Below are 16,822 nucleotides of genomic sequence, written 5' to 3'. Positions count from 1 at the left end.
CTTCTGGGCTCAAGCAATCCTCCTGCCTCAGCCTCCTTAGTAGCTGGGACTATAGGCGCACACCACCATATTTGGCTAACTTTTTAATTTTTTTTGTAGAGATAGGGTTTCACTGTGTTGCCCAGGCTGGTTTCTAACTCCTGGGCTCAAGTGATCCTCTCACCTTGGCCTCTTGAAGTGCTGGGATTACAGGTGTGAGCCACTGTGCCCAGTCTACTTTCTTTAACTCAGATAGACTTTTAAAGCAATGCAGTTCCAAACTACAGACATACAGGTCTGTTTCCCAGTGTTTACTGATTGTCTATATAGGCTAGGAAGAGTGTTGGACATTAAATGATAAGTAAGACAAGTGCCCTGCTTTTGTTCAGAGGGAACTATGGGAGAAACATATAAACAGACCAATTTAAAAAAAAAAGATATGATTGAGATACTGAAGGAACAGAGAAGAGAAAGCCGTTATCTCTTCTTGGGAAAACTAGAAAAAACTCCTTATAAAGGAGACAACAGATGAGCAGGGTCTTAAAGAATGAGTAGAAATGTGCCAGGTAGAGAAGACAATGGCAGTGAGGTATGATGAGGCATGACCAATCCAGGGAACAGTGACAATGGACATAATGAGCAAAGCAGAACTGGCAAAGAGTAAGGCTGGAGACAGATACTGGCCCAGAATATGAAGGGCTTTTATAGGTGTAATACTAAGAGGTTGGTCCTTATCCTGTAGGCAATCGGGAACAAGCAGAGGTCTTTTAAGACTTGCTATTCAGGTAGATAACTCTGGCAATAGCTGGAATGGAGAAGGGCTGATGGCAGAAAGATGAGTGAGAAATCTGTTTTAATAGTCCACACAAGATATGGTAAAGTATTTGAGATTCTTTCTATATCTATCTCTGTATGTTTAGAAATGCGTAGAAAATGTGGGCCAATATATACACCAAACAGTAACAGGTGGTTACTTCAGAGAAGTAGAATTGGGAGGGAGAGAACAGGAGATTTCCACTTTGTAAATGTCTGAAGAGTCTGAATTTTTAAAAAGTACCTATTACTTTTGTTATAATAATAATATTTTTTAAAGTACAGGTAATGAAGGCAAACAAGGGTCAGTGACAGTGGGGATGAGATAGATGGCTAGATCTGAAAAACATTTCAAAGGTTATAATATGAGTTGGTAATTTGGAAATGGCAGAGGTAAGGGTTAATGAAGAGGATAATGAAGCCATAAATCAAAATATAGAAATAAACGAAAGGCAGTTTGGCAGTTTGAAGAAAGGACTTAACAAATTTTAAAAATTCTGTTTGAGACACATTAAAGTGTATGAGGTACTTATCATGTGATTTCCACAACTAGATGGAAATGCTAAGTCTACAGACGAAGAAAGAAGCCAGAGATAAAAGACACAGATTTGGAAATTATCAGCAAATAAAACATAGCTGATGACACAAACCAAAGCTAGGACCCAATATGTGCTATCGGACCTTCCATATTACCTCTGACTCAGCCTATTGTGTCTGTAATGAGAAACTGCTTGGGACAATTTTAAGTAGCATTCAACTATGAACAATACATTCAAATGAGTAAAACAAGAGAGTTTAGCCTGTTGCTTTTCACTAAAAATATAATTATTAAGGCTCCTTTGGAAGCTATGGTTAAAAAGACATAATGATGTATGGTCTAGTGGTTTCTTTTATGACTCTAAAGCCCTATGTATGCTTACACTCAAATTTACTTTAATTTTGAACTGCTTTGATCTTTATAATTTATCTTTAGATTACTTTTTTCTATTACTTTGTAAATCTTACAACAGCTTTTGACCAAAAGCAATATAATTCTGACCTGAAGTAATGATAATGCTTTATAATCTTCCTCTTAAAAGCAGAGGTTAAAGAAAAATCTCTCTGAAGGCATCTGAAATTAAGGTACTTTGCTCTTGATCAGTCATGCACACAAAGAACCAATTTATCTCTGCAATTAGTTTTCTCAGTGCACATTCTATGAGATTGGACAGGCAGGGCGAATGCAGAGTCCACATTGGTATGTATTGGGGGAGACTAAAGACAGTTCCCAGATAGAAAACAGAACTGCTATGTGAATAAACTGAAAGAAAACATAATACTACCTAACAGTTTCAGGAGCAAAGTAAAGTGACTTATACTGAAGGGAAAAGGAAAGGAGGCTGGAGAGGGCATTTGCTACAAGAAAACTCCTTTCCACATCATCCTACAGAGTCACACCTCAAGATATAAGCATTTCATATCTCAACTCTTCTACTTAGGCCACAGTACAACATAAGGGAAAGGCAAAGGTTTCATTGTGCTCTAAGTTTGGATCACAGACTTCAACACTTCTCCTTTGCTCTCTTTACTCCTGCTATGCGACTCGGAATGTCAACTGAGCACCTGTTTCCCTTTTATCTTTTATATATGCCGGTGCTATGATATAAGTAGTTTAGCCAATGAAATGCAAGTCTGCTGCTAAAGAGCTACTATCAGCTGGGCGCAGTGGCTCAGCACTTTGGGAGGCCAAGGCGGGTGGATCACCTGAGGTCAGGAGTTCAAGACCAGCCTGGCCAACATGGTGAAACCCTGTCTCTACTAAAAATACAAAAATTGGCCAGGTGTGGTGGCGGGCGCCTATAATCCCAGCTACTTGGGAGGCTGAGGCAGGAGAATCGCTTGAACCCAGGAGGCGGAGGTTGCAGTGAGCCAAGACTGTGCCATTGCACTCCAGCCTGGGCAACAAGAGCAAAACTCCATCTCAAAAAATAAAAAATAAAAAATAAAAAATAAAGAGCTACTATCTTCTAGGGTGGATGAGACTTGTAACATTCTACGGGCTTCCATTTCTGATCAACCAGAACAGATTTTACTTTCTATGGATCAATTTATTTTTAAAACTTCCTCTGCACTTTAAGATTTCCAGGTATAGTCTACTTTCTTGGCAGCACAACACTAAAACAGTTTTATTGTAAAATAAGAAATAGTAATTTTTATTTATTATTATTATTATTATTATTTGAGATGGAGCTTTGCTCTTGTTGCCCAGGCTGGAGTGCAATGGCGCAATCTCGGCTCACTGCAACCTCTGCCGCCCAGGTTCAAGCGATTCTCCTGCCTCAGCCTCCCAAGTAGCTGGGATTACAGGCGCACACCACCATGTCCGGCTAATTTTTTTTTTTTTTTTTTTTTTTCAGTAGAGACAGGGTTTCACCATGTCGGACAGGCTGGTCTCAAACGCCTAACCTCAGATGATCCACCCATCTCGGCCTCCCAAAGTGCTGGGATTGCAGGCATAAGCCACCGCCCCCAGCCAAAATAGTAACTTTTAAATGCTACAGATAGCATATTCCTAAATACGTACTCCAGTTATAGGGATTTACTAAACACACTTTTGTTATTGTTTTGTTTCTTACTGCTCTACTTTACTCTTGCCCTAAGGGCTTCTTCTGTAAGACACAAACTGTTTTCAGGGTATTGTAACTAATTCAAATTAGTTATTACCTAACTATTATTACGTTATTAGCTAATTCAAATTAGTTAATTCCTAACTGTTTTCAATATCTTCACCATTACCTCATCTCAACAAAGGAATCCCCCAAACCTTATACATTCTAAGGTTACAAACACTAAAATAACATCCACAAAGAAACAAACACTGAACAACTCAAAGAAGATGGGCCAGGCACAGTGGCTCATGCCTGTAATCCCAGCACTTTGGGAGGCCAAGGTGGGCGGACTGCTTGAGCCCAGGAGTTCGAGACCAGCCTGGACAAATGGCAAAACCCCATCTCTACAAAAAATACAAAAATTAGCTGAGTGGCATGCACCTGTAGTCCCAGCTACTAGGAAGGCTTAGGTGGGAGGATCACTTGAGCCCACCAGGCTCAGGCTGCAGTGAGTCATGATCATGCCACTGCACTCCAGCCTGGATGACAGAACAAAACCCTGTCTCAAGAAAAAAAAAAAAAAGGTACAGAAATAAAGTGACAACCACCATGATAATCAATAATAGCCTGACACTCAGACACTGTGTTAAGCACTTCACATACGTTATCTAATTTCATCAGAAGGCATGATACTTTTACAATGCTTTCCATGCTAAATCAAATTTTTTTGTTTATTGAGGTATAATTTTAAATACATAGATCCTAAATATGTGGCTTGATGACTTTTGACAAATGTAGACAAGCAATGCCCAAATCAAGACATATTTTATTTCTTTTTCTTTTTTTTTTTTTTTTTTTGAGACAGAGTCTTGCTCCGTCATCTAGGCTAGAGTGCAGTGGTGTGATATAGGCTCACTGCAACCCCACCTCCTGGATTCAAGTGATTCTCCTGCCTCAGCCTCCCAAGTAGCTGGGACTACAGGTGTGTGCCACCATGTCCAGCTAATTTTTTGTATTTTTAGTGGAGATGGGGTTTCGCCATGCTGGCCAGGCTGGTCTCGAACTCCTGACCTCATGATCCGCCCGCCTCAGCCTCCCAAAGTGTTGGGATTACAGGCATGAGCCACTGCGCCTGGCCATCAAGACATATCTTCTTTCACTCCAGGAAGTTCTCCTTTCTAGTTAATGAATGTCTCACCTGACCACCTGAGGCAAACAGTGTTTTCATTTCTACCACCACAGATCACTTTTTGCCTTTTCTTGAACGTCACATAAATGGAATCGTTCAGTAAGTACTTGTTTATATGTCATATTTTTCATTTCATTCATGTTTTGCTTGTATCAGTAGGTCTTTTTATTGCTGAATACCACTGTATTGTAACTTACTTATCTATTTACCTATTGAAGGACATTGGGATTGTTTCTAGTTTGGGGCTATTATAAATAGAACTGCTATGATATTCATGTTCAACTCTTCTTGTGGACATATGATTTCATTTCTCTGGGGTATATACCTTGGAGTAGGATTGCTGGATCACAGGTTAAAGGATATATTTAATTGTATCAGAAATTTCCAGTTTTCCAAAGTGGCTGTACCATTCTGTAATCTTAGCAACAGTGTATGAAAGTTCTGACTTCCACATTCTTACTGACATTTTATCAGTCTTTTAAATTTTAGTCATTCTGATAGATGTGAAAGTATTACTTCATGATTTTATATTGCATTTCTCTGATAACTAATGATGTTGAACATCTTTTCTTTTTTTGCTTGCTTCATTTTACCTTCATATGAACATCTCTTTATGTGTTATTGGACATTCCAATATTTTCTTTTGTAGTATCTGTTCAAGGCTTTTGCCCATTTTTTAATATTGTGTTTTTTTATATGTATATATTTTGGATATGAGTCCTTTGTCAGATAAACATATACAAATATTTTTTCCTGTCCATGGCTTGCCTTTTTGTCTTAACACTAAGATAAGCAGACTTTTAAAATTTTGATAAAGTTTAATTTATAATTGTCTTCTCTTATAATTGCCTTCTATGTCCTAGGAAATCTTTCTTTACCCCCAGCTTTCAAAGATAGTCTTAGATGTTTTGGTCTAGATGTTGTATAGTTTTAGTTTTTATATTTAGATCAATGACACATTTCAAATTAATTTTTGTGTATGTTATGTGAAAAAATTCATGATTTCCCCCCACCACATTTAGATATCCAGATGTTCTAGTCCCATTTGTTGAAGTTCCATTTCCCCATTGAATTGCATTGGTGCTTTTGTCAGAAATCAATTGACAGTATATATGTGGATGTTTTGTCACATATATGACAGTATATATGTGGATCCATTCTGTGATTTTGTTTTTTATAGTAATTATTTTATATTTGAATATAAAACAAAATTTAGAAGAATTCAGCTATAGTATGCTTACTTTAAAAATCATCAATAAAATATTACAGCAAGCTATTGTTACATCTTAAAGTTAGGCGATATTATTCTAACTGATGCGTGAAGTGTCATACCAACAATAGTTACATCTACAGTAGACCACTGACACTCAGGGATCTAACGTTTACAATTTCTACTCTTTGTGGGAGCTCCAAATACCCATGATTTATAGCAGGCATCATTTTGCTAAGGCACAAATTTGAATAACATGCTTTGAGGCTTGTGCACACATGTGAATGATGTACCTAATAAATACATCTAGCAGGCTCTTCAGCATCCATATCTCAGCAAGGTTTGTGACCCATTCTCATGCTTACATTTCATAGGTGAAAATACATGTAATAGTGGCATTTTCAAATGTGGATATTCACAATGGTTCTGGATCACATTAATCAAGAGTGTCAATGGTCTACTGTAATAATAATTTTTTTTGTGTGTGTGTGAGACGGAGCCTCGCTTTGTCGCCCAGGCTGGAGTGCAGTGGCGTGATCTCGGCTCACTGCAAACTCCGCCTCCCGGGTTCACGCCATTCTCCTGCCTCAGCCTCCCAAGTAGCTGGGACTACAGGCGCCCACCATCACGCCTGGCTAATTTTTGTAATTTTAGTAGAGACGGAGTTTCACCGTGTTAGCCAGGATGGTCTCAATCTCCTGACCTTGTGATCCGCCTGCCTCAGCCTCCCAAAGTGCTGGGATTACAGGCATGAGCCACAGTGCCTGGCCAATAATAATGTTAAAGAATACCTTATAATAAAAAGATAAATAGAATACCTTTAATTTAAAAAACAAAAAAACAAAAAAAACAAATTTAGGCCAGGCACAGTGACTCAAGCCTGTAATCCCAGCACTTCGGGAGGCTGAGGCAGGAGGATCCCTGGAGCCTGGGAGTTTGAGACCAGCCCGGGCAACACAGGGAGACCCTGTTTTTTATAAATATATATATATATAACAAAAATTTAAAAATATGCAACTTGAACATATATCTGTCCAAAGAAAAAATACAAACAGCCAATAAATATATTAAAGTGATGCTTAATGTCATTAGTCATTAAGGAAATACAAAACAAAACTACAATGAAATATCACTTCATACCCATGGGGACAACTATAATAAAAAAGACAGATAATAATAAATGTTGAGACAAATGTAGAGGAACTGGAACTCACACATTGCTGAGGGAATGTAAAATAATGCAGTTACTCTGCAAAACAGTTTGGCAGTCTCTCAAAAAATTAAACAGAATTACTTGCGATCTACCAGTTCCACTTCTAGGTGTATACTTGAGAGAAGTGAAAAATTTATGTTCACACAAAAACTTGTACATGAATGTTCATAACAGCATTATTCATGCTAGTCAAAAAGTGAAACCAACCCAAATGTCCATCAGTTGAATGTATAAACAAAATGTGGTACAATGGAATAGTATTCAGCCATAAAATGAAGGAAGTACTGACATATGCTACATTATGCTAAGTGAAAGAAGTCAGACACAAAAGGCCACCATTATACGATTCAATTCATATGAAAAGTCCAGAATAGGCAAATGCATAAAGACAGAAAGTAGATTAGTGGTTGCGAGGGACTGGGGGGTGACTACTAACAGGTACTTCTTTCTGGAAAAGATTCCAGAATTAAATAGTGGTAATGATTTTACAACCTTGTGAATATACCAAAAACCACTGAATTATATCCTTTAAAAGTGAATTTTATAGTATGTAAATTATCTCAATAAAAAAGACAGTATCGGCTGGGCGCAGTGGCTCACGCATGTAATCCCAGGACTACGGGAGGCCGAGGCAGGCGGATCACGAGGTCAGGAGATCAAGACCATCCTGGCTAACATGGTGAAATCCTGTCTCTACTAAAAATTAAAAAAATTAGCTGGGCGTCGTGGCACGCACCTGTAGTCCCAGCTACTCAGGAGGCTGAGGCAAGAAAATCGCTTCAACCCAGGAGGCAGAAGTTGCAGTGAGCCGAGATTGTACCACTGCATTCCAGCCTGGACGACAGAGGAAGACTCTGTCTCAAAAAAAAAAAAAAAACAAAAAAAAAACTATAAAACCATTTGATGGTTGGATAAGAAAAGTATGAGATACCAGAATGAATGAAACAGAATGCAGTGGAATATTTATAATATATGAAACATTTTCTACTGAAAATAAAACCGACAATTCATATAGTAGCTGAAAGATACACAAACTTTTTCATGTTTGGCAACTAAAAAAAAAGCTCACTGAACCAAAGCCATAGCTAAATAATGAAGAATAAGTCAAAAACCATGAACACATGCTGTTCTAATTTTTTTACTGTGGTACTATCAGTTACTATACACTGAAATTCATTTAGTAGAATAAAAAAGCTATAGAAGCTATCAATATTAATGAAATACCAAGCAAATTCATTGCTTGAAGAAATTTATATGATCTTTCTCTATTGCACTTCTAATAGTTTCCAGCTTTAACAAATTGCATAGCTCTAGACCTACAGCCATTTCTGTTGTAGTTATGTGGAAAGTTGCCAAAAATATTTCCTGCTAAAACAACTTTATCCTTTGTCATTTTACTGCTAAGATGCATACAACCATTTGTATGATAAATTTGTGAGAATAAAAGATGTATATATATATATATACATATATTTGAAATGTCACTGTTCCTTGGGTTAAATAAGTTATTGTGACTCACAACTGAAGTGTGAAGAAGAAAACCCCTAAATCCCTTTATGTTTGCTTGCTTCCAGCTGACAGTCAGGAATAGAGACCATAACAGGAGAAAAAAAGGGTCTGTACATACTTCATCAATTGTAAAACCCTAGCAAAAACAGCCAGCCACAAATTCCAGAGCTCTTCCAGTTCATATAACATCAATGTTATTTAAGTGAGATATTCAGGTTGGTAAAGCTTAAAACTTCTCCAAATGTTTTGGCTCACAAAACTTCTCCAAAAGTGGTGGCTCACGCCTATAATCCCAGCACTTAGCAGGGCCGAGGCAGGTGGGCCACTTGAGGTCAGGAGTTCGAGACCAGCCTGGCCAACATGGTGAAACCCCATCTCTACTAAAAATACAAAAATTAGCTGGGCGTGGTGGCGCACGCCTGCAGTCCCAGCCACTTAGGAGGCTGAGGCAGGAGGATCACTTGAACCCGGGAGGTGAAGGTTGCAGTGAGCCGAGATCGGCCCACTGCACTCCAGCCTCGGTGACAGAGTGAGACTGTCTCGAAAAAACCAAATTCTTCAAAAAACCTTACTAATTATTGTGTTTCATAACACTCGGCTTAAAGGTTCTATCTACAAACAATAATATAAGTTTATAGCATCACTTAGCTGGATATTTTGAAATAACTGAATTGTCAACTGCTTTGATATTTAGGTGAGGGGAAAATGGGTAAATTTCTACCTATAAATAAAATGACATTAAAATGTTAAAGTGTATATGTGTGTATGTGTATATATAGTTTTATTTATTTATTTGAGACAGAGTTTCACTCTTGTTGCCCAGGCGGAGTGCAATGGCATGATCTTGGCTCACTGCAACCTCCACCTCCCAGGTTCAAGCGATTCTCCTGCCTCAGCCTCCTGAGTAGCTGAGGTTACAGGCATGTGCCACCAGGCCTGGCTAATTTTGTATTTTTAGTAGAGACGGGGTTTCTCCATGTTGGTCAGGCTGGTCTCGAACTCCTGACCTCAGGTGATCCGTCCGCTTCGGCCTCCCAAAGGGCTGGGATTACAGGTGTGAGCCACCACGCTCAGCCTATATAGTTTCATTGAAGCATACTTTATATATCCCAAAATTCATGTTTGTAACTATAGACATATCTTGGACATATTTCAAGTTCACTTCCAGACCACTGCAATAAAGCAAATATCAAAATAAAGCAAGTCACACAAATTTTTCGGTTTCCCATGACATATAAAATTTACTTTGCCCAGATCCACCAGAGGAATCACTATATATGGGACCTACGGCCTTACTAAATGTATTTCTGAAATAATAGGACTTCCAAGTCAAAATGACTCCTTGATCTGTGGGCTGCAGAATGGCTGTTGTGTTAGCAGGTATGGAAACATTAATCTCCTTGTACATCTCCATCAGAGCTCTTGGGTGACTAGGTAGATTGTCAATGAGCAGTAATATTTTTAAAAGAATCATGTCTGAGCAGTAGGTCTCAACAGTGGGCCTAAAATAGTGCTTAAACCATGCTATAAACAGATGTGCTGTCATCCAGGCTTTGTTGTTCCATTTATAGAGCACAGGCAGAGAAGATTTAGCATAATTCTTAAAGGCCCTAGGATTTTTGGAATGGTAAGTAAGCACTGGCTTCAACTTAAAAGTCACCAGCTGCATTAGCCCCTAAGAAGAGAGTCAGCTTGTCCTTTGAAGCTCTGAAGCCAGGAACAACTTCTCCTCTCTAGCTATGAAAGTCTTAGTTGGCATCTTCTTCCAATAGAAGGCTGTTTCATCTACTTTGGAAATCTGTTGTTTCTCAACATGAGCAAAGCAGAAAAAAGAAAAAGAGGAAAAAAATTTAAAGAAAATCTTTTATTATATCTACCTTCATGGAATAAATATAACTCTAAATCAAAGATGAAATTATAAACAAATTAGAAAATATCTGGGGCCAAGGGAGGTGGCTCACACCTGTAATCCCAGCACTTTGGGAGGCTGAGGAGGGAGGATGCTTGAGGCCAGGAGTTTGAGGCCAGGAGTTCAAGACCAGCCTGGGCAACATGTGGAGATCCTGTCTCTATTTTTTTTTCAAGAAAATATTTTGAACTAAATTATGTAAAAAATGTTGCTATAGTATCCAGTTAAAATTGTGTTGAGAGAAGTTTCTAGATTTAACTGGGTATGTCAGAAAAAAGACGGAAAATTACGGAGTTAAGTACCTATGTGAGAAGACACAGGAAATTAAAATAAAATAAACTCAAATTAAGTTGAAGGAAGGCAATAAAGAGCAGAAATGCATGAACCAGAAAATAAATAGTAGAAAAAACCCAACAAAGCCAGAGCCAAGTTCTTGGCAAAAACAAGTAAGATTGGCAAATCCCTAAAGAATTTGATCAAGAAAAATAAAATTAGCCAATGTTAGGAATTAAAAAGTGGGGCCAGGTGCAGTAGCTCATGCCTGTAATCTCAGCACTTTGGGAGGCCGAGGCGGGCTGATCATCTGAGGTTGGGAGTTTGAGACCAACTTGACCAATATGGAGAAACCCCGTCTCAACTGAAAATACAAAATTAGCTGGGTGTGGTGGTGCATGCCTGTAATCCCAGCTACTCAGGAGGCTGAGGCAGGAGAATCACTTGAACCCAGGAGGTGGAGTGGAGGTTGCAGTGAGCCGAGATCACACCATTGCACTCCAGCCTGGGCAACAACAGCAAAACTCCCTCTCAAAAAAAAAAAAAAAAAAAAAAAAAAAAGGAATTAAAAATTGGGTATTACAACTAATCTTGCAAATACTAATATGGCAATAAAAGGATTTTATGAATACTTTATGTCAATACATTTGAAAATTTTGATGAAATAAATTTTTAGAAAAATACAACTTACTAAAAACTAACATAAGAAACAAAAAATTTCAATAGTTATGACATGCTTAGAAATTGAATTTGTAATTAAACTATTAAAGAAATGAAATCTATAACTCAAAGTCTTCTCACAAAGAAAACTGAAGAATCAGATGGCTTTAATAACAAATTTACTAATCATTTAGGGCAGAAATAATTCTAATTTTATACAAATTATTCCACAGAATAAATAAACAGGGACCACTCTTTAACTCATTTATAAATCCAGGGCCAGGCATACGTTTGCTCACACCTGTAATCCCAGCACTTTGGGAGGCTGAGGCGGGCAGATCGCTTGAGCCCAGGAGGTGGAGGTTGCAGTGGGCCAAGATCGCGCCACTGCACTCCAGCCTGGGCATGAGAGCAAGACCTTGTCTTTTTTTTTTTTTTTTTGAGACAGAGTCTCACTCTGTAGCCCAAGCTGGAGTGCAGTGGTGCGATCTCGGCTCACTGCAACCTTCATCTCTAGGACTCAAGTGATTCTCCTGCCTCAGCCTCCCAAGTAGCTGGGACTACAGGCGTGCCCCACCACATCCGGTTAATTTTTTTGTATTTTTAGTAGAGACGGGGTTTCACCATGCTGCCCTGGGTGGTCTCGAACTCCTGAGCTCAGGTGATCCACCCACCTCGGCCTCCCAAAGTGCTGGGATTACAGGCGTGAGCCACTGCGCCCGGACTTTTTTTTTTTTAATGAGACAGAGTCTCACTCTGTCACCCAGGCTGGAGTGTAATGGCACTATCTCGGCTCATTGCAACCTCTGCCTCCTGAGTTCAAGCAATTCTCCTGCCTCGGCCTCTCGAATAGCTGAAGAGTCTGTCTTAAAAAGAGAAAAAGAGCCGGGCACGCTGGCTCACGCCTGTAATCCCAGCACTTTGGGAGGCCGAGGCGGGCGGATCACGAGGTCAGGAGATCCAGACCATCCTGGCTAACACTGTGAAAGCTCGTCTCTACTGAAAATACAAAAAATTAGCCGGGTGTGGTGGTGGGCGCCTGCAGTCTCAGCTGCTCAGGAGGCTGAGGCAGGAGAATGGCATAAACCCGGGAGGCAGAGCTTGCAGTGAGCCTAGATCGCGCCACTGCACTCCAGCCTGGGCGACAGAGCAAGACTCCGTATCAAAAAAAAAAAAAAAGAAAAAATCCATAAATAAAGAAAAAGTACAGATCAAAAACATAAAGAAAGGGAGGAAATGAACATAATTAATAAATAAGAATACGAATGAATAAGAATAGTGGTTACCTTTAGGTAGGAAGGGAGGTTGTAATGGGAAAGGGCAGTCAGGTAGGCATCTGTGGGTTGATAATGTTCTGTTTCTTGATCTCGGTAGTTTTCAAGCATTTACTTTGTAGTAAATCATTAAGATGCACATTTTTGTCTCATACACTTTGCTGCATGTGTAGTAGAACTCATAATAAAAAGTTTACAAGGCTGGGCGCGGTGGCTTATGCCTGTAATCCCAGCACTTTGGGAGACTGAGGCGGGCGGATCACAAGGTCAGGAGATCGAGACCATGCTAGCTAACATGGTGAAACCTCGTCTCTACTAAAAATACAAAATAATTAGCTGGGAGTGGCGGCACGCGCCTGTAGTCCCAGCTACTTGGGAGGCTGAGGCAGAAGAATCGCTTGAACCCTGGAGGCAGAGGTTGCAGTGAGCCGAGATTCTGCCACTGCACTCCAGCTTGGGTGACTGCAAAACTGTCTAAAAAAAAAAAAAAGTTTACAGTACTCACTGCTTATCCTCAGGACATATGTTTTAAGACTCCCAGTGGATATCTGAAACCACAAATAGTACCAAACCCTACGTACACCATGTTTTTTCCTCTAAATATATGCCCATGATAGAATTTAATTTATAATTTAGGCACAGTAAGAGACTAATAACAATAACTAATAATAAAATAGAACAGTTATAACAATATGTCAATCTTGCATTTGGGGTCACTAATAAGTAAAATAAAAGTTACCTGAACACAAGCACTATGATACCATGACAGTCGATCTGATAACCGAGTTGGCTACAAGTGACTAATGGGCGGGTAGCATAGACAGTGTTGGATATGCTGGACAAGGGGATGAGTCATGTACTAGCCTGGATGGAGGGGGATGGTGTAAGATTTCATCAAGCTACTCAGAACAGCATGAAACTTAAAACTTATGAATTGTTTATTTCTGGAATTTTCCATGTAATATTTTCAGACAGAGGGTGACTGTGGGTAACTGAAACCATGGAATGCAAAACCGTAGATATGGGTGAACCGCTGTCTTTAAATTTATGGAACCAGTGTCACTTAATGAGAGAATGGTATAAATATTTGTTGACTCTCTTTCTTGGACTTAAGTACTTTTCTTAATCATATCTTTACTTACTCTAACAGGCTTACAACATCCTTTTCTTGGAAATTATCTTTTAGCAACTCATCTCTTTACTGTAGCTCTTTAGCTTCCAAGCTCTATTAACACCCTTTCAATAGCTATAATTACTTTCTGTAGTAAGGGCATCTATTCTTGAATTGTCTATACTTCCTAACATGGGGCATTGTTTGTAGAACCCCAATTTTTTTTTGAGATGGGGTTTCACTCTGTCACCCAAGGCTTCAGTGCAGTGGCGTGATTGCAGCTCACTGCAGTCTCGATCTCCTGGACTCAAGCAATCTTCTCCCCTTGGTCTCCCAAGTAGCTGAGACAACAGGAAGCATCACCACACTCAGATAATTTTTGTATTTTTTGCAGAGATGAGGTCTCACTACATTGCCCAGTCGCTAGTCCCAAACTCCTGGGCTCAAGTAATCCTCCCACCTCGGCCTCCCAAAGTGTTGAGATTATAGGCGAGCCACTGTGCCCAGCCCAAACCTCAAAATTTAATTTTGTGTTGTAAGACACAAAGATTAAGCAACAATTTGTATAACTGCAAGGTGTACAATATAAAGACAAGGCAAGTATATAGACTCATCGGGGACTAAATAAGCATCAGCCAGTTTTTCTGGGAATTACCACATCTGCTTCCTATCATTGATTATTTTAATCTGTTTGTCTTCAGTTTTTGTCTACCCAACCCTAGTTCAAAACTCAGGCATCTGTCTAGAAAAAGCTTTCACAGTAACAGGAAATTTGATTTAGTGATATGAAATATGAATAATCTTTTATTAAGACCAACCCATTATTTATTTTCTACAACTATACTAAAAGAACAGCTAAATGAGCACAGTTCAAATTATATTTTGATAGTAATTACAAAGCATATAGCTAACTACTGCTCCTATCTACCTTTCTAAATGCCTAAATGTTTCAACATCCCCTTTAAGGTGAATAATAAGCATCAAAATATAGCAGATTAAAACAATTCTGCACCAAATTACGGTGACCCAGACTTCGGTCTACAAACTGTCATCAATTTGATAAACTTAAATAAAGGTAGTATTTTTATCATAAAATTTCTCACTTTTGGAACATGAGGATTAAATTCCACAGCTCTATGAATTGCTTCCACGGCATTAATTTCTGCTGTGCTTAATCCTCTTCTGGAGGCTGTTTCTGGAGAGAATCTACAAGAAAACCACAAAATGAAAAAATAAATATGCTAAAAAAAAGAAAAAAAGTATGAATTTAGATAATAATACAGCCCCTTGAATCAAAGAAGTTTCTGGAGATGGCCAAAAAACAAAGCCAGAGGACTACAAAAAAAAAAAAAAAAAAAAAAAAATTAAAGCTGGCTGGGTGCAGTGGCTCATGCTTGTAATCCCAGCACATTGGGAGGCTGAGATAGGCAGATTACCTGAGGTCAGGAGTTTGAGACCAGCCTGACCAACACAGAGAAACCCCATCTCTACCAAAAATACAAAATTAGCTGGGTGTGGTGGTGTGTGCCTGTAGTCCCAGCTACACGGGAGGCTGAGGCAGGAGAATCACTTGTACCCGGGAGGCAGAGGTTGCAGTGAGCCAAGATTGTGCCATCGCACTCCAGCCTGGGCAACAAGAGTGAAACTCCGTCTCAAAAAAAAAAAAAAAAAAAGTATAGTCTTGTGGGTTCAACATATAAAAAACAAAGCAGCATAAGGAATGAAAGTCTTCAAACTTACGTAAAGAAGGCCTTCAGGAGAAGTCCACTGAAGGTACACTTTAGGAAAGGTAATAAAGTAATAAATGCAACATAGTGATATCCAGAGAATCTCATGAAATAGCAGTACATGCTTCTCAAATTCTTATTTGAGAGGACACAAATGGAAAATTCCATTCTAATTCATATCAAAGAATAAAAATCTAAGGTGAAAGAAAATGGCCACCATTTGGTTGGTTTCTGAGTATCTTATCTGCACAATAAAGAGAATTCACTAACAGTAGCCAAAAATACAAGAAAAGCAGAACTCAGAATTATACTCTAAGAAGAGATAACATAAGCCTATTTCCCTACTACACACTTTATCATCATCATCACAGTTACTATTTTGTGTGTGTACTTTCTTTCTAGATATTGCTTTAGGCACTTACCACACATAATCCTCCTACAACCCTCCTGCAATATTAGTCTCATTTTACAGATGAAGGAGAGACTCAAAATGATTAACTTGCCTACAGTCCTATAGCTAGAATGTGGTAGAGTTTGAATTTGAGCTCAGGTTAGCTCTAAAAACTTTGCTCTTTCCACTACAAACAGCAAGAAGCCTAAAAGCCCAAGAAGACCCAGGGCTATTCAGAAGGAAGTAGAGTGGAAAACAGCATTGTTTAAAGTCAGTAGAGGACAAGCATAATATTGAGTTTAGCAGTCCTTCCAAATCATTGTAGTTTTTATAACACGTACTTTTCTGAAACAGTCCTTGTCTTCAACAGTGCTGCTGTGTAACAGATTGCTGCTGACTTTGGAAGGCTTATATCTGTAACGATAATTTTCAATTTAGGTAGGAATTACAAAAAAGGTATTGAGATAATTTTTTAATAAGAATAATTCACAGCCGGGCGCGGTGGCTCACGCCTATAATCCCAGCACTTAGGGAGGCCGAGGCGGGTGGATCATGAGGTCAGGAGTTCAAGACCAGCCTGACCAAAATGGAGAAACCCTGTCTCTATTAAAAATACAAAAATTAGCCAGGCATGGTGGCGCATGCCTATAATCCCAGCTACTCAGGAGGCTGAGGCAGGAGAATCGCTTGAACCTAGGAGGCGGAGGTTGCAGTGAGCCAAGATCGTGCCATTGCACTCCAGCCTGGGCAACAAGAATGAAACTCCGTCTCCAAAAAAAACAAAACAAAACAAAACAAAAAAAAGAATAATTCATAGTGCAATGCAAATTCAACAGTTATATAGGAAAAACCTGGACATAATGTTGAAAAATCTATAATATAGTAGGAAAAACCCGTATATGAAGTTGAAAAAGCTGAATCTGAATCTTTATCTTTTTACCAGCTAAGCATCTTTGAGCTAGTAGCAACTTGTTTG

General features: G+C 39.0%; 1 protein-coding gene across 17 annotated transcripts in view; it reads right to left on the bottom strand.

The window, feature by feature from the left end:
- The window catches only part of ST7L (suppression of tumorigenicity 7 like), a 95,470-nt gene that overhangs the window by 36,896 nt on the left and 41,752 nt on the right, over positions 1–16,822 (bottom strand). For 13 of the 17 annotated variants that reach the window (XR_008495936.2, XM_054465956.2, XM_054465964.2 and 10 more), the window contains 2 exons: positions 16,188–16,260; positions 14,832–14,934 (listed from right to left, as the gene is read on the bottom strand). The exons of 1 other annotated variant lie outside the window; for it this stretch is intronic. Coding sequence is in view for 15 of the 16 variants with exons in the window: in XM_054465956.2 (XP_054321931.1) it covers positions 14,832–14,934; positions 16,188–16,260 (176 nt within the window). In the remaining variant the exon portion in view is untranslated. Of the gene's footprint in view, positions 1–9,714; positions 10,300–12,634; positions 13,092–14,831; positions 14,935–16,187; positions 16,261–16,822 lie in introns of those variants that run through there. 3 more of the 17 variants (XM_054466037.2, XM_063652033.1, XM_063652013.1) reach the window with 2 other exon arrangements.

The sequence above is a fragment of the Pongo pygmaeus genome, chromosome 1 (assembly GCF_028885625.2).
Source record: "Pongo pygmaeus isolate AG05252 chromosome 1, NHGRI_mPonPyg2-v2.0_pri, whole genome shotgun sequence".
Lineage (NCBI taxonomy): Eukaryota > Metazoa > Chordata > Mammalia > Primates > Hominidae > Pongo > Pongo pygmaeus.
This window is presented reverse-complemented; position numbering and strand designations above follow the sequence as displayed.